A 17534-nucleotide genomic window follows, 5' to 3' on the forward strand; every position below is an offset into this window, starting at 1 on the left:
CCCCTTAAAGGGGGGTGCTTCGCAGTGCAAAGCCCAGGCCCCAGCTGGACCACTTCATGGGGGCCAGCGGGCTCCCCGGGACCTCTCATTGAGCCTCCACAACTCCCTGCAGCCGTGCAAAGTAATACAGGCGGAAGGGACCCCAGAAATCAGCTGGCCCCCAAGTCACGAGCTGCTGTTGCTCAGAGCAGCCAAGTGACCCAAAGGCAGTGAGCCGAGCAGTGGACACGCACCCGCGCCCGGCCATGCCCGGCCACGCCCGGGACGCAGCAGCGCTCACGGACCCGCCGGCGCCCCGGTCTCTCCCGCCAGGACCCGCGCCCGGCCCCCCGGGGAGCCGCGGGAGCCCGCGGGCGGCGGAGCCACAGCCGTTGCGCCCGCGCCCCTCGTGGCCGCGCGCGGGAGCGCAGGGCGCCGGGAGCCGCGGGCCTGGCCGGTTCGGCCCAAGGGCCCTCCAGGGAGAGCCCGGCTCCGCCCCAGGGAGGCGGGGGTGGGTGTGGGCTTCGCTGAAAGCGTGGGAAAAAGTAAAAGGCAAAGAAAAGAGGGAAAAGGAAGGAAAGAGTGTGAAGGACGAGGGCCTCCCTGGGGCGCAAGGGGTGGAGCCCCGCACTGGGAGGCTGTCCGCAGCCTCTGCAGCGCGGGTTCGCGTCCCGGCCGGCCAGGGAGCTACCCACACGGCGCGGCAGACTCTCCTGGCCCCCGCTGCGCCCCGCACAGTGGATTTCAGCCCGTCTGCCCGTTCTGCTCCCCACTCTGGTGACGCCTCTCACCCTGCGTCTCTGGCCTGGGCCCCGGCTCGCGTGTGCATAAATAAGTAAATCTTTAGAAAAAGCGTGAAGGAGAGAAAGAGACCAAGGGCGGCAGAGAGCCCGCCGGGCGCCAGCAGCGCGGGCACAGGAGGGCGGCCAGGCGGCCTTTCCCTGCCCAGCCTCCGCCGCTCAGGACGGCGCTGCACGTGCAGCAGGGCAGGCGGGGGGCCTCCCGGAGCGGGATGGGTCCCCCGAGTCGGGACCACAGGGCCAGGGGCCCCGCGCGGCCGCATCACTGCAGGCTCGTGTCCCTGCAAAACCCGCGCTTCCGCGGACCCTGCAGGAGGCAGCTGGGGACGGACGCGTGAGCGAGAACAGAGCCCCGAGGGGAGCCCCGCAGGGGGAGCCCCGGGGAGCCCTGGCGCCCGGATCTCAGCACCGCGGAGCTGTTGCTGTCCTGTCCGCGCAGCGGGACCCAAGTGCTCCGCGCGCTCCTGTCCTCCACGTGTTCCCGTCCTCCCGTCCCCCCGTCCCCCGTCCCCGTCCCCCCGTCCCCCCCGTCCCCCGTCCCCCCCGTCCCCCCGTCCCCCCCGTCCTCCCGTCCCCCGTCCTCCCGTCCCCCCGTCCCCCCGTCCCCCCGTCCCCCCGTCCCCCCGTCCCCCCCCCCCGTCCCCCCGTCCCCCCCGCCCTCCACGTCCTCCCGCCCCCTGCCCTCCACGTCCTCCCGTCCCCCGTCCCCGCCCTCCACGTCCTCCCGTCCCCCCGCCCCCACGTCCTCCACGTCCTCCCATCCCCCCGCCCCCCGCCCTCCATGTCCCCCCGTCCCCCCGTCCCCCGCCCTCCCGCCCTCCACGTCCTCCCGTTCCCCCGTCCCCCCGTTCCCCCGTCCCCCCGTCCCCCGTCCCCCGTCCTCCCGTCCCCCGTCCTCCCGTCCTGGCCAGGCAGGTGCTCAGGGACGGGCCTGCCGCGTCTCCCCCACGCCGCGCGGCCTCGGGACCCGGCGCTTTGCAAGAGCCGAGACGCGCAGGCGCCTGGGCCGCGGAGGCGGGAAGGCCGGGCCCGCCCTCGGGTCAGCGCGGCCCGCGGGCGGCCGAACCCCTGAACCGAGCTCCTCTGCTCGCAGGCGTGTTTTGGGGCATAAAGCCCGGCCCTTCGCCAGCCTCGCAGGCCCGAGGGCGCACTCGCCGGTGCGGGCCGCGCCGCGGTGTCGGGCTCCTTAGGGGAAGGGGTTTAGGGCCCGGGTAGGGCGACCCTGCCTCACCCTCAGGGAGTTGGGGGCTGCCCGGCGGCTGCCTTGCTGGGGTGACACGGGTGTCCGCGCCGCCCACTCTCTGCTCCACCGGCCTCAGGGCGCAGGACATGGCTGACCCGCCTGGCGCGGGCGTCTGACCCCATCCCAGGCAGAACCAGGGAGGGGACCCCACTAAAGGGAAACAGCATCACCCGTGAGGCCGCTCGTCCAGAGGATGCCTCCCCAGAAGTCCCCCCGATGGCGTCCGAGCAATCATGAACTAGGGCTGCAGCTCATGTGGCCGCCCTGTGTGCCCAGGGCAGAGCTGGTCCAGAAGGGGCTCCCTGGCACGCTGGCACCAGCCCTCAGCGAGGAAGAGGGCACAGCGGGCGACCAGCAGCTTCAGCAGAGGTGACACCTGCTTCTACTCCTGGGACTGTTACTACCACCACCCAACCCCAAGAGCACTCACGCAAGAGTCCCCGGAAAATGGAGTGAAACAAGTGTGTGTGTGCGTGTGTGTGTCGCTGGATTAAATGAAAACGAAACCCCCCTTACTGATGGACATCGTAGAGTTCAGCCAGACAAACACTGAGGACTCCGGACAGGCCGGTGGCTGCCTCTGGGTGAGAGTGAACAGGGTGATTCGGGCAGACTTCTTTGGGGGGCGGGAGGCTGAAGCAGCATTGAAGCGGGTGACGCCCCCTGTTGAGGGCCCTCCTCACAGGCACGGGAGATGTCTCTGTGATGCAGCTGCAGCTTGGGGACCTCTCGGGAGCCTGGCTTTCTGTCTCCAGGTCTCCTTGCTAAGGTCCAGTGGGAACAGATACCACCAGCCCCAGTGTCACCAAGGTGACGACCTTCCGTGTTCTGGAAGACTTACTTAAAGTCTAAGCCTCCCTTTCACGATGAAATGGGGGAATCATAAGATCACTTGATAGGCCAATTGTGAGGATGAAATGAGCTAAGGCAAGCAAAATGCTTAGCTCAGTCCTTGACCTATAGAAAGTGCTCAATAAATTATTCTGAGTCTTATATGCCGGAGTCAATTTTCTGTTTTCTTTTGTCTTTGCTATCATTTACTATATTGCTCAGAATTCTGGCTGCAAACAAATTGTTTACTCAAAAGGAGTCATGAAGGAGTCTCAGAACGCGTTGTTTCCAGTGTACGTGTGGGACACAGGGAGCCTGAGAAGGAAGAGCTGGACAGGCTGGTCATCAGTCACAATCTGCCTGAAGAAGCAAGAGGCAGATCCCAGAAACTGCAGGCTCCGCAGAGGGAGGAGAACCTGGCCATGGCAGCGGTGGCCGCAGAGAGAGGACGCAGTCCCCGCCCCGCCATGTTGTGACCCGGGAGGAGGCAGGGCACTGAACTGGACGCTCACTGCTCTACCCTCTCATTTCCCGCAGATGCCTCCCAAAGGCCCAGTCCGAGCTGAAGCCAGAAGCTGGAGAAGCGCAGCTGACACATTCCCTAGAATCAGTGCCCTCCCAGGACAGAGAATAGCGCTCAGCGTGGGAGAGCAGATCCCGAGGCTCCCAAGCCGCTGAGCAGTGTGCCGGCTTGAAGTACTTCACCCGAAATACCTGGAGCTGACTTACCGCGTTTCCGCTTCCTTCAGTGCTTCTACCTGTTGTGGGGTCTGTTACCCTTGTTCAGGGTGTGTGTGCACATGGCTTCTGGCTGCGAGTCCAGAGGCAGGAAGGCATCATGATAATAAAAAATGAGCACAAGAGGGGCCTCCCTAGTGGCGCAGGGGTTAAAGACAGCGCTATCAAGCTATCACCAGCCACCGCAGCACAAGTTCAATACCCGCCCAGTCAGGGAGCAACCCACGTGGTGCCCCAGGCCTCTCCTGTCTCGCCCGCTGCTCTACTCAGTAGTGTGTTTCAGTAGATCTGCCTGTTCTGCTCCCCACTCTCTCTGGTGAATCCTCTCACCCCCCCACACCTCTGGCTTATATCCCAGTTCTTGTATGCACAAATAAATCTTTTTTAAAAAATGAGCACAAGATCTGGGGGTGCCTACCCTGAATTTCATACTATGGCTCTCCCACTCACTAACCAGCAAACTAAACCCAGCTATAAGCCCTTTCAGAATCAAGCTCCCTAACCCACATCACAGGAGGGAAGTGGTTGTTCCCACAGGTTGGTGGCAGACATTAGAGGAGACGATGAGCGTGCCCTATGCCCTTGCAGCTCCATGGAAGCTGAAGGCAGGAGAGCACAGATTCTGAGATGGACTGCAAGTTCATATCCCAGCTCTGCCATCTTAAAACCCCATAACCTTGGGCCAATTACTAACCTTTTAGCTGCTGGGGTTTATTCATTCACAAAGTACAGGAAAATGTCCCCACTACATAAAGATGTTGTGAGAATCAGATGTACTATCACCTCGGAAAGAATTAGAACAGGGTGGCACCTACCAGCATCTTGTTATTAACAAAATGCCAAGCTGCAGATTGCATTCTCAATAGTCAATCAACTCCGTTCTTCCCTGCCTGCAAGACAAGTACAGGGAAGGCCAGCACCGGCAGTGTGCACAGTGCCACCCTGCACTTCATTCTCAGGGAGGGCTGGGATTCCTTCCTTTACCCCACCAGGGAATACACAGCAGAAGCAAGTGCTGAGGGCACCCGAACAGGAACAATGTACCAGGCAGCATTCACCAGTGGTGCTGCTCTGTCCTCGGGGAAATGAAAGTCACTACAGAAGCCCCAGTCCCACACTTCTGCTCAAAAAAGTACCTGGACTTAGTTCAGGACTGCATAGCATGCTCGTCGAGATCATAATCTAAGGAGCCAGGTTCTCCATAGCTGCATGACCTTGACCTAATTAACACATCTGTGTGTCAGTTTCCTCACATGTTGAAAAGGGACTGCGGTAGCACCCACCTCACTGGGCTATTATGAGGATGAAATTACTTAATATTTGACAATGCTTAGACTTGTGCCAGGCACACAGTATGCCCTTTATAAATATCCATAGATAGAGTCACCTCAGTTCCATGCACAAATTTTGACCAATCAGTTTCCTCAGTGTTCTTTACTGGTCTGACACACTGTTCTCCTCTGGGAACTGAAAGGAAATGGAAACTGTATTTTACTGTCCAGGAAAAAGATAGAGAATGCTTAAGTCAGCAAAATCCAGAGGCCCAGGCATAGACACACGTCACCGGGAAATACTGGTCTGTGCTCTGTAGCTTGCACATGCTTCATTTTGTGTCTCGAGGACAAAACACAGCCCTGCAATGACTTTCTGGTTTCCAACAGCATTAGCAAACTAGAAATGAAAGTCTCTCGCCTGCCCTTCCTTGCTTGTATGTATGATTGGTCAAGTGAGGTCACCTTCTCCCAGACTTCCATTCTGTCAGCTATGAAATGGGGATAATAATTCCCACCTCAATTATTGCTACAGGCACCCACCAGTGACTCAGTAAATGGAAGGCGGTTCCCTCTTACATTTCGTATTTGAATGTTCTACAAACCAAGTGGCTACAGGATTTGTCTGTTGTTGTAACTGAACAAAGCACAAGGCTGCTCCTTGTCTCTGCAGAAGGAACTCTGCTCTTTGGCTGTGAAGAAAAGAAGGACTGGTGCCTCAAAGGCGTAAGGCAAGAACATAGACTTTGCAAGCCAACTTCTCAATTCCCAGGTGTGCAATAGCTTTTAGCAAGTGACTTAACCTTCCTTTTTTTAAGCATTAATTTTTTTTTAATTTTTGAAGATTCAAGACCACTGACTTAACTTTTCTGAGCCCCAATTCTCTCAGTTGTAAATGCCTCCCTTGTAGACATCCTGAGCCAGATTAATTAATATTATGTATATAAATTCCCTGGCACACAGTAGGGCTTAGTAAATGATGGCTGTCACAGCAAGTTCACGTCTTCCTTGAGAAAAAATTGGACTTTTCATCAAATCAAACAGACTGTAGGATGTGGATAAAAAATATTCACAGAAATTGCTTCTTTCATTGATAATTTGTTTTCTAGAGTTCCTGATGTATGCGGAGGAAGAGAACATTGTACTGCAATGAAATAACGCCACTTCTGCTGAAGAAGCTGTTCAGTTTTAATGACGTGGGGACAATTTACTTGAAGTAAAGTCCAACAGATGCTCAGTGCCGGGGAAGTCGCCTCGAAACCAGGCTTTACAATTAGCTGCAGCTCTGACTTGTGCAGGGAGCAGTTGCTGTTAGTCGTTGAACAGTTCCTCCAAGATGTCAAGTTTGCTCTTAGAACAGGCCCCTCAAATGAGTCTAAGAGCCCTTAAGACAAATGAATCTCTGATGAAAGGACCATTTTGCATTTGCATCTTTGCCTTGCCTGAAACAGCTGCCCGTCCTCTTACAAATAGTTGTATTTTATTCTTCCTCCCAACCCCCCAAATCCTGGCCTCCTACAGGGCTTCTTCATCTCCCTGTGCAGCTTCTCCATTTTCCAGGAACCTGGCTGCCTCCCCCACAGAGGCCCTGGCAGTTCTTCCTCTTTGCTTACCCTCCCTAATAGCTCCACATCGCCAACTCCCTTCCCCCTCTGTCTTCTTGCGGGCCCCCTGTCCCCTGGTCTCTGGCTTGCCCGTCACGTGGCCTGCACCCACGCTCACCTTCACAAAGGCAGGCCTGGTCCTGCCTCCATTGCTGCAGGCCCTGATGAAGGCCACGTCCTTTCTGCTGCCAGCAAGGCGTGTGGCTGATGTGTCCCTGCTGGTCTCCTCTGAGATAGCCCTCCAGCCACACAGATCTGGGGGCACAGGGGACGGTGCCATGGGTTCATCGAGGGCACCCCATGACCTATGATGACTCCCTGTGCTCCAAGCATCAAAGCTGAGCATTCCTCTGGCACTGACTTCTTGGCCATCCTGCCCTGTCCCCTTCTTTGCCCTTAGAGCCCACCAGATCCTCCGGGTCTGGTCTCTCTCTGCTGGGGCTGCAAAAGTGGTAGAGTTTCAAGCTCTGGCCCCCCTGCCTGGACTTCATGGTGATGAAGAGTCAACTCTCCTTCCACAACCTCAGCCCAGCAAGCCATCACAGGTGCACATAAACACACACCCCCCACACACATACACAGAGGCATGTGTGCACATATATCCACACATGCATGCATGCAAATGCATGTACTCACAAGCCACAGACACATGTGAGCATGTACACACACAGGCACACACAGACATGCACCCGCTGCTCCCCAGCCATAGCAACTAAGCCAGCGCCTGGACTGGCATCCATAAACCGGGGTGCGCAGTGACACAGCAGCCGTTTCTGAGCACAAAGGAAAACGCTCATCTCTAACTCGTAACTTCTGTGTTCTTTCTCTTTGGAATTCCTCTCTTGAGTGGGTCAGTGTTCACCGAGTGTATGTCATGTGTCAGTTACCATTTCAGCCTCTAAAGCATAGAGTTCAGCGGAGGCAACAAATCTGTCACAGCCTAGCCCCGTGACCTCCTCGTGGCCTATTTCCATTATCTGTTATCTTTTAAATGAAAATACATCACCTTAACACTCTTATTAGGGAATGAAATAGCCAAGTGCTGACTTTGCAAGATTGATACACGTTATAATGAAACAATACAAGAAAGTACTTCAGTTTCCAGATAATATAGGTCTTCAGCAAATGATAATTTTGTAATATTATTATGATTATTATTATTATTCTGTGAACAAAGGAATGCAGAATTGCAGATGTGACAAGTTGTCTAAAGGGTGAAGAGCAGGCGCAGTGATAAAGACCATGGAAGGGTCTTTGCTCAGAGCCCCCTGGGAGGTCTCAGCCGTGAGGGTCAGCGGGGTGGAGGAAGGCAGGAAGCCTTGACTCCGCAAGCGGAATCGAACAGAACTGACCTAAGGCTCCAGGTGGGCAGGTCTGGGTCGGAGGCTTCCATGCAGCTCTCTGTGAGAGTCCTTGGCACCTCCTGGAGGCTCCATTTCGCATCTGCAAATGAAATCACAGCATCAGTAAGAAAGAGAACAAAGACGGCAGCTATGGCAGAGACAATAAGGCAGGAGGTCACGCGTAAGTCACCAAACAGAAAGGCTCTTGCACAGCACGTATTTAACAAAGGCTGGGCTGTCCCTGCTCCCCGCTGCCAAGCATCCCCCAAAATGAGTGATGGCCTCCGGGGATCACTCCCTCAGCGGGTTGTCCAAGCAGGGGAGCTCCAGGCCTGGGCTCACCACAGTAGAATAGCAGGGGCTCTAACCTGGCCCCTCTTCAGGAATTCTCTCTTTATTCCTCACAGTCTCCCCCTCGAGGGGATTCTATGGCTTCCCCCCATTTTACTGGGGAAAGGAGCCAAGGACGCGGCAGCCAGCCCAGAAGCAAGTTCTTTTCCAGGCCCCGCGTCAAGCATGGACTTCCTTCTGGGGGCGCGTTGTGGAGAGCAACCTCCTGTGCTCTCCACCCGCCTCCACCTATCAGGCTAAACCGTGCCCTGGGTTAGTGCTGGCCTCTTTCAGGAAAGTTCTGGATTGCTCCCGTCACCGGGCTCTGCACCGACCTGAACCATCACCAGGGCCCTCCCACTCTGTCCTGCATGCCTCCGTGTCAGCTGGTGATGGGCTGACATTTCCAAGGCCCCGGAACACCACCTCCCTCCCCTGCACAGATCCAGGACCTCGGCAATCCCAGCAACAGGAGAGGAAAACCGCGCCAGTGATCCCGACACGACTGACCTGCACAGCCCCTCAGGGCTGGACGTCACGCCTGAACAGCCTCAGCATTAACACAGCCCGTTCCCGAGGAAGCCAAGTTTTTTGCAATAAGAATTAAAGCACATTTCTGGAAGCTGGGGCGATGGGGAGAGGCCAGAATGTCGGAATTATTAGGACTGGTTTGGGAGGGGGCAGTAGATGAAATTACTTTGCTGTGCAGAATCTACCAAAGGACATGATCATCCCTTTCTCACAGATAAAGAAATTGAGGCCAAAGGTCATTCAGCTCCTAAGCTGCTGGAGGCATAAGCTGAGTGGGGAGCTGTTTCCCTCTGGAAATTATCACCCTGTGTTTTTCTATCTTATCTTGCCAGGTCTGCTGTGAACCTCCCTGTCTCTGTAAGAGTCTTTTGAGCTTGGTTTCCACTCGACTGTGACTTCTCCTCTTATGCCAGAGCCCCTGCGCCCTTGAGGTTCTCCTCCCTCAGTCCTCTGGAAAGAAAGCTGCAAGATAGCTTGGGGGTTCCCTGTTTGTGTTCCAGAACCCAGGACACCCACATTGTCCTGCCCTTGGCCCTCACCCTGAAAAGAGCATCCTGCTCCCTAGCCCGCACCAGGCCCCTCGCCCCTGCCCTGCTCCTCACATTCACACCACAGACACCACCGTGAGGGCCGCCGCTCCGGAGAGAGGTGCCCTCTCTGGGCTCAGAGCCAGGGGGAACCTGCCCTCTCCCCCTGGACCAGGCCTCCAGGAGGCCAGAGGCTGTGGGTGCGCGGGCGAGGTGAGCTGGGGAGAGAATGAGACTCCCCGCTGACCCCTCCAGTGTGAGCAAGTCTTTCCACCTAGTTGGTAACTCGCACCTCTCCCTAGGTGTCAGCCTGTACCCCTGAATCATGTGCCATGCTGCAAACCAATGTTACCAGGGAAATGTGACAAAAACATAGTGATGTGTGCTCCCCAAGCCACCTGCATGTGCCCTAGCCAACAAATTTATCCTGGGCGATTTGTTCTGAGATGCTGTAGTTCCAAACACAAAAGGAAAAGAAAGCTGGTGGTGGGTAAGCAGCTTCAGCATTTAGGGGAAAAAAATGCCTAGGGCCTCCCTGGTGGCGCAGTTAAAGGGTTAAGTCTCAGCGCTAGCAAGCTATCACCAGCCACTGCGGCGGGAGTTCAATCCCCAGCTGGCCAGGGAGCTACCCACATGGCGCAGCAGACCTCTCCTGTTTCCCCGCTGCTCCCCTCAGCAGTGGATTTCTGTGGATCCGCCTGTTCTGCTCCCCACTCTGTCTCTGGTGGGTCCTCTCACCCCCTGCACCTCTGGCCTCTACCTCAGTTCTTGGATGCATGAATAAATAAAATGTAAAAAACAAAACAAAACACCTGTAGCTGATTTAGAGAAACTCTAAGGAGGTAGAGGTGGGAAGGGTTGAAATACAGGGCATTCCTTCCTGTACGCACGAGAAGCATTGAGTTTAAGGATTTTAGCAGATAAAAGTGTGAAAAAGAGTGTTAAATTATTTAATAGCTCATTATATCTCGGGTCTAGAAAGCTAGTGATCTTGAAAAAAATCCACATCCGTTTCAACAAAATTGAAATGTGCATGCACCCAAAGAGTTTGTGTGTGTTTCTGTCACGTAACCGGCATTCAGGAGAGGCAGGTGAGTCTCCACCTTGGTATGACAAGAACACAGTCGCTGGTTCATGCACTGACCCATTCGTCTGCGCCAGGTGCTGGGCGGGGACAGCAGGGGGATGGCTGTGACCTCACTGGGGTTGGTGGCCGCTCCTCCCCTGGGGGGGCAGGGTAAAAGTTCTCACTCGCTGGAGCATCAACGGAAATAACAAAGGGCCAGACATGCTTGGAGTAGAGGCAGTGCCTCCCCCAGGGCCCCCCCCCCCAGCCTGCATCTGTGCTTGGGGAAGTGACAGGCGAGAGGAAAGCTTTGGCCTAGTCCCTGCAGATGGAGGTGGAGGCCAGGTTGGTGATGAGGGAGAACTCATGAGCCCCGGGCTCCCCCCTCTCTCCCCGGTCAGCGCATCATCACAGCATGGAGTATGGCTACGTCACCCACAGTCCTCCAGCGCAGCCTCCTACTAGAGAGCTGGGATGCTGCCTGGCTCACAGATAATCTCCTAAAGCCCGTTGGATCTCTAACACGTAAATAAAAATAATGTCTTCGGGCTGCAAACAGGCTATGATCGTTGATTAAATCCTCTCAAATAAACATCCTTGAATATTTCCCTTTTTCTTTTCTATTTTCCTTTCTATGATCCCTATTCTGAATTACGAATCATTGATGACAACCCACCACCACGCGATTCCCTGGAGGAACTGCTGTTATCCCACTTACCTTTTTAATGTTTCCTTGCAATGCCTGCAGACGACTTTCTTCTTATACAACATACTTAACTCTGAAGTGGAATTTTGTGCTAACAGGTTCAGCCTTAAAATAATGGAAAATCTACCAGGGCAAAAGTTGAGACAAGAAGGGATACAGCCAGCTAATCCATGCTCATGTAATACCTGTGTGCTCAGGATCTATAGACAGAGAACGTTTTCTGAAATAGTGTAAAATAATCTATATCCCTCAGACGGTAGCGTCAATAGAACCAAGTCCTCGCACAGAGCAAGTTCTCTGCAATCTACAATTAATTAAGCAAAGGGACAAGTGGTATCTGAAGATCTGTTGATAGGCTATCAATGCCATTATTTTATTGTAACAGAAAGTGCTTTCCCACCGTGCACCTGACCCTCTTTTTCTTCCCCTCTATAATTCCTGATTGCAAAGAATTTTTTAAAATAGGCCAAGTCATCATCGAATTTTAGTTATCTCTGGACTACATCTCAGATCCCCAAATCCTGTGTTCTACCAACCGTCCTCTGAGGTTTCGCATGGGGCTTTCATTCTTTCAAAGAAGAATGTTCTGAATGGAGCAGAAAGTCCCTGCAAGAGAGAACTTGGATTTCTCTTCCTTCCTTTTTACCTCCCTCTCTTTGTCTCTTTTTTCCTCCTGTTGATTCTCCCTTCCTCCATCCCTGTCTCCCTCCCATCCAAACTACCAAACACCTGTGCCTCTCTGGGGGGCGTGGGGTAGGGAACCTATGGGTGCACCTACCCCTGGCACCGGCTTCTCTCTCTCAAGGCTGCAAAGCACATCCAGGCTCCAGGCAGCTCAGGGTCCCCCTCGCCTTGACACTGCACACCCAGTGGAGAGGGGTCGTCTTCGCCTCTCTCAGTGCCTGGAACAGCCCCTGGCGCCCCCGGTTGCTCACACATGACGCCAACTGGGCTGAATGAAGTCTGACTTGCTGGATAGGTGCTAAGGAACCCGAACTCAGGACCGGCCAGCAGCCCTAAGGCGGTAGCCCGAGCAGCGCTCGTCGGCTGGCGAGGGCATGTGCCTGCAAGGCGGGCACGGCTTCTCTGTCCACGCGGGCTGGGCGGCGCTGGGCAACCAGCATTCAAGCCCTGACTTAGATTCACAGCAGAGGCGGGACTAGGGGCAAATCATTGACCCCTCGGAGCCTGGGTGTCTTCGCCTTCAGCTAGAGATAATAACGCTCGCTGGACAGCTGGGAGGGGCGGAGGCGTGGAGAGATGGTGAGCAGGTCTGCTCTGGGGTCTGACACAGGAAGGCACCCCTTGGGAGCTCACAGTCACGAGGCTGCCATCACCTCCACCGCTGGGCAGGAGGGTGCGGGAGTCACGACCCCAGGCCTGGCTTCTGCCGAATGAACAAAATGCCACCAGCGCATTTGGTAAGTGCCCACTTCACCTCACAGGCTCGCTGCTCTGTAGGATGCAAGAAAGAACTGAGACAGGGCTCGAACCCCCAAGGAAGGAACCATGATGTTTGAATAGATCATTTAACCCATCTCGTTACTTGCTAACAAACTAGGCCAGCTGCAGGCTCCCCGGGATGCCAGCGGAAGAAGAGGGTGAACAGGTTACTCCAGCAGCCTGCATTCCCTGGAACACTGCGTAAGAAATAACAGTCCCTGCTTGTCTTCATGGCTCACTGCCCACCAGACAGGACAAGACACACAGCTCACTTCTGTCTCTTGCAGGTTGAGAGTCCACTGCCCAGTGGTTCACCCTCACACGGACCGTCAGTCCAGCAGGAATCAACACTTGCTACAAACTCCGAATGGGTGCAACAGAGGACACCGCTCCTTGAGTGCCTACACCCTCATCCTGCCCACAGGCCTCATTCACTCAAGCACTGGTTCAATCAACATTAATTAGGCATCTTTTATATGCCAGGCAAGTGCAAGTTGCTTTGCCAAATTCCTGGGGCTCTGTAAGGTCGTTACTATCGTCCCCATTTACAGATAAGGAAACTGAGGTTCAGAGAGATTAATGATGCTTGGAGTATTCATAAGAGGCCAAGTTCAGTTCTAAAACTATGTTCATGTAAATAAGAATTGTAATGTTTACTAAAAGGAATAAAGGAGGGCCTCCCCTGGTGGCGCAGTGGTTGATCGCTGCAAAGATGCCTGTGCCTCTGCAGCGCCGGTTAGATCCCCGGCTGCCAGCGAGGGTCCCACATGGTGCACAGACCTCTCCTGCCGCGCCCACTGCTCCCCTCAGCAGTATATTTCGTCAGTCTGCCTGTTCTGTTCCCCGCTCTGGCTCTGGTGAGTCCTCTCACCTTCCCGTGCTTCTGACTGTACCCAGTGCTTGTATAAATAAATAAATCTTTTTAAAAAAGGAATAAAGGAAATAGGATGAATCTTGCAATTTTCTTTCTGTGATGAGATTTTTTTTTTAGAACTCCTAGGAGGTTCTAGGACACATTGTGAGATAGACAGGTACCCCAAAACTTACCATTCTATCGCCCCGTGCTATGGCTTGACTGGCCTCCACTGGGCATTCTCCTTGGGTCGCTCATGAGGGCAGAGTCAAGGGCAGCTGGGTTGAGTCTCGCTGAGGCTCCTCTCAGCGTATGGGGGTAGACACTGGAGTCTTCTCGGCTCTCGCTTCTCCAGCCGGGCGGCGGGTTCCCACAGAAGCATGCCCAGGGCGAGGAGCCTGGGAGGCCTCAGTGGAGGCTAAAGGCTTCTTACGGTCTAGTCCCACGTCCTTGAAAATCACCTGTTCTCTGCGCTGTCATTCACACAAGTCCCTGGCGGCAGGAAGCTGCATGGTCCCTGCAAGCACAGGCGGGACCCATGGGAGGGAGCGCAGTCAGGGATGCCTGCAGGGGGTGGTGTGGGGGCCCTTGCTGGCTGCCTCCATCCTGCACTGCTTGCTGGCTCCCTACCCTGCTGCCTCTCCTTCAGCCTGCGGCTTGGGAGCAGGTTTCCCGAGACTGCCTCCTCCAGGAAACACTGCTGCTGTCCCCACCCCCCACCCCCCAACCCCGCCCCCCTGTCCTGTCTCAGTCAGACCCTCCTCCAGCCCCCCTCGTCTGCATCTGTCCTCTGGGCCGGGCTCCCACCTCTGGCTGCCCCAGGACTGCCCAGTTCAGAAGTAGCTGGAGGCAGGGAGTGTGCAAAGTTGTCCTCAGGGTCAGGCTGAGAAAGGCTGGGGACAGCACCTCAACAGCCCTGGGATGTTCTGGGACCCCTTGGGCCCCCTCCCAGGAAAGGCTGGCTTTATGGGGGCTGGGGGGGATGGAGCAGGATCTCTATAACCTGAGCAGGCAGGGTGAAGGAGAGAGTCCTGGAGCTCTCGGTGGCTTTTGCAGGTTTTTATTGGGATTTTCCAGGTACCCGGCAGGCAGGGGTGCTGGGGACGGGAGGCTGGCAGGCCCCCCAGCCCGCAGTGAGTCTTCACTCTTTCTGGGCTCCCTGGCCTTCTCTCCTGGCCTCTGCTTCTCTGCTCCTTTCACTCTCCAGCACTCTCCAGTGCTCTCCCGCTGTCCCTCTCTCTGCTGTTCCGCTGGCGTTCCCGGTCTCTCAGCCCAGGTGTGTCCACTTACGCATGCCCACACCCCACTCCAGGTGCCGCCATCAGGCATGCACCCAGGACCGCAGATCCATCATCCATCCTGATGGCGGGAGGGCAGAAAAGCCTGATACCTTTTTTTACCTGACCCTACACTGGCCAAGGGGCGTGACCTGAACGTGCAAGAGTGGCTGCCCGAGGGCAGGGCTTGGAGGCTGGACTCACTGCAGGAGGCAGCCAGGTGCTGGCTCAGAGGGAGTGTTCCGTGAATTTGTTAAATGAGTGAATAAACTAAGCTCCGGCAGAAGTCACTTTTTTCTGCTCTCAGACTACAAGGGGTTGTCAATTGTCAAGGAGCCGGGATCACACACCCCAGCGGCCAGAACTGTGTCCTCTAGACCTGGCTGGGGTAGCAGAGCGGTCGGGGCTGGCAGCTCTGAATCCCGTGAGACGGAGACGCTTGTCCTGCGTGCGTCCTCAGTCTCCCTAACCAGAGAGGGGAGTGACATGTTCGTGGTGGGGGCTCATCCAGGTGTAGGTTGTCAGCGAGCCTGTCCTGTCTGGGAACCTCATCTCTGCTCTCAGAGTCAGGATGGGGCACCCCTTCCTGTCTGTCATGAAAAGTCCCCGCAGGATGATAGCCCGGCCTCCCTGTCTGCTCCATCACTCTTTGCATTGAACGACCACGTACATTCTCCACGTGCAGGTGATGAAGCTGATGTTCCTTCGCTAAGTTGTCTGCTGCTGGTTCGATGACTCATCCAGTGCAAGAAGTAGCCAGAGGGTGCAGGGGATTTGTTCTGTGCCTAGACAGCTGTGTATGGGGAGGAGACAGCTGTGGAGGTGAGGCCTCTGACCAGGCCGAGGGCTTGAGTGTCCTTGAGGTGGGGACAGATGGAGCACAGGACCCAAATTGTGCTGCCTCATGAAAGAGCCGGGATTCAGAGGACCCAGGCTAAAGGGGGTGGGGGAGAGTATGGGGGGAGGGGAGTAGGCTGCAGGGGTTGGGGAGTGTGAGATGCAAGCCCTTCCCACAGAGGCCAGATCCTCGGCATAGTTTACCAAAGTCCTGAATGTATATCGTGGGGTGTGTGTGAGTGGGGGGGGGGTGTATGTTTGAAGTGAGGAACGAGCTTGCATTCACATTGGGGTTAGCTGGGGTCAAATGATGTTGGGCAGAAACAACACACAACGGAAGGCGTCTGGGGGCTGAAGAAGCTCCGGGAAGCACAGCTGGGACTGAGCAGAAGCCGCACGGTGATGCCGGATGCCCACGGGCCAGGGAGAGACCAGACCCAGCTGGCGCTGCCGGCGCTGGGTCTCCCTCTCCCCGACCTCTGGGTTATGGGACTAGGGAAGCGGTCGCGAACCAGCCCTCGCAGCCAAGACGAGAGCGCGGCTCATCTCAAGATGGTGCAGACTGACGGGTCAGGCCGAGACGGGGAAAGAAGGGCAGGAGATTCTGGGACAGGATCCATGGGAGGAGTACAAGGGGTCGCCCAGAGCAGGGGGCAGACAGGGGAGGCAGAAGGGGGAGCCTCATCATAACACTATGCGCTGTGCCCTTGCTGCTCTAACAGCTGCTGGGTCACAGTCACCCCGTGTTCCAGGAGCTGTCGCAGCGCCGGCCGGCACCCAGGCCCTAACAAATGCTTTTGAATGAACAAATTAATGGAGATGTTTTGCATATACAACATGATATGTGGCTGAAAAATTCAATTTGTGCTCAGCTTTGCAGAGGCACATCTGTTTGAATAGTTGGGTATTTTAATTACATTTAGCTTTTTCTGTGTAGCATTTATGAAGTGGACTGGAGCAGTAATATAATTAAGCTGATCGGTATAGAAAGCTCAATAGGATTACCCGAGGTAGAGCTGACCCTCAATTACATGGCACGGTTACCGCTATTCAGAACAGATTAAGAGGTAGCGCGGTCCAAAGGGAAGATCAGGTCCGTTGGAAAAAATACCGAAGTTTGAGTCTGAACTGTCTCCGCTTTCCGTGATCTCCGGTGCTGTGGGGTCATACCCTGAGTCTATAATGCAGTCTTCAGCAGAATTACTCTAATCCCAGGGAATGCCATTCTTAAATCCACATTTTTAATCTTTGTGAACCTGAGGTGGAGATGAGTACATTGTTTTAGGAGTCAGCTCCAACCCCGAATCCAAGCCCCATGACTGATGGGAGACTTGGCTCCGCTTGGCTTCAGCCCAGACCCCAGGACCCAGTGGTCATCGAGATTCAATACGAAGCCGGATCCCAGCACTGAAACAATATTTAATATCAGCCCGTTGTGCCACTGAGTGCTGCCTTAATCCATTTTCAGATTTGCTGAAGTTTTCTTTCCGATTTTATCAGCAATTATTTCAAGCGAAGTTGGCACCAGACAATTGGATTACAGAATCATTGACTCTCATATCCTGGTAGACAATGAAAAGTAAGTGCAGTTTTCACCAGTTATGTGTCAACTGCTCCAAGCTGCCGTCGGGAGAGGAGCTTAGACTGGAGCTACACTGTCCTGGGAAGGGTCTGGGGAGGAGAGGCCTGGACGGCTGGTTATTGCTACATACATTGCTTCATGTTTGTAAGACAGGACTGACAGGTGTTCATAAATCAGTTCTTTATGGGTTTTGCAGCATATATTCATATGAATCAAATTTCCCGGCACTAATAACAAGGGGTCATCATATGCTAATCGTCAGTCTTTTAAGACAACATTTTAGCATGCCTTATCTTCAGATAATTCTTCAAGGAAAATAGATCAGAAGAAAGTCATGGACGTTAGGGCCAGACAGAGCCAGACATAATCCTTGTTCCAGCCTCACGTGAAGACAGAAATTGGCAATTTGTTATGAAGAATAAAGATGGTTTATAAAATATTTATTACACATGTAATATAACAGAACCTTTCAGTCATTCTTGATTCTTCTATCCAGGTACAGCTCATCCATTCATCCATTTGGTAAGTGATATTTTTCCCAGACATCCTCTAGGTGGGGTAGAATGTATTATT

At 54.7% G+C, this 17534-nt stretch overlaps 1 protein-coding gene across 1 annotated transcript in view; it reads right to left on the bottom strand.

The window, feature by feature from the left end:
* KHDRBS3 (KH RNA binding domain containing, signal transduction associated 3) overlaps positions 1-8820 on the bottom strand; it is a 132933-nt gene extending 124113 nt beyond the window's left edge. The window contains exons 1-2 of the mRNA XM_054691961.1: positions 8650-8820; positions 7819-7909 (exon numbers count right to left, since the gene is read on the bottom strand). Of these exons, the coding sequence (XP_054547936.1) occupies positions 7819-7909 (91 nt within the window). The 5' untranslated portion in view covers positions 8650-8820. The remainder of the gene's footprint in view (positions 1-7818; positions 7910-8649) is intronic.
* Between the last annotated feature and the right edge of the window lie 8714 nt (positions 8821-17534).

This window comes from Talpa occidentalis, unplaced genomic scaffold (assembly GCF_014898055.3).
Source record: "Talpa occidentalis isolate TD23 unplaced genomic scaffold, MPIMG_talOcc4v2.1, whole genome shotgun sequence".
NCBI lineage: Eukaryota > Metazoa > Chordata > Mammalia > Eulipotyphla > Talpidae > Talpa > Talpa occidentalis.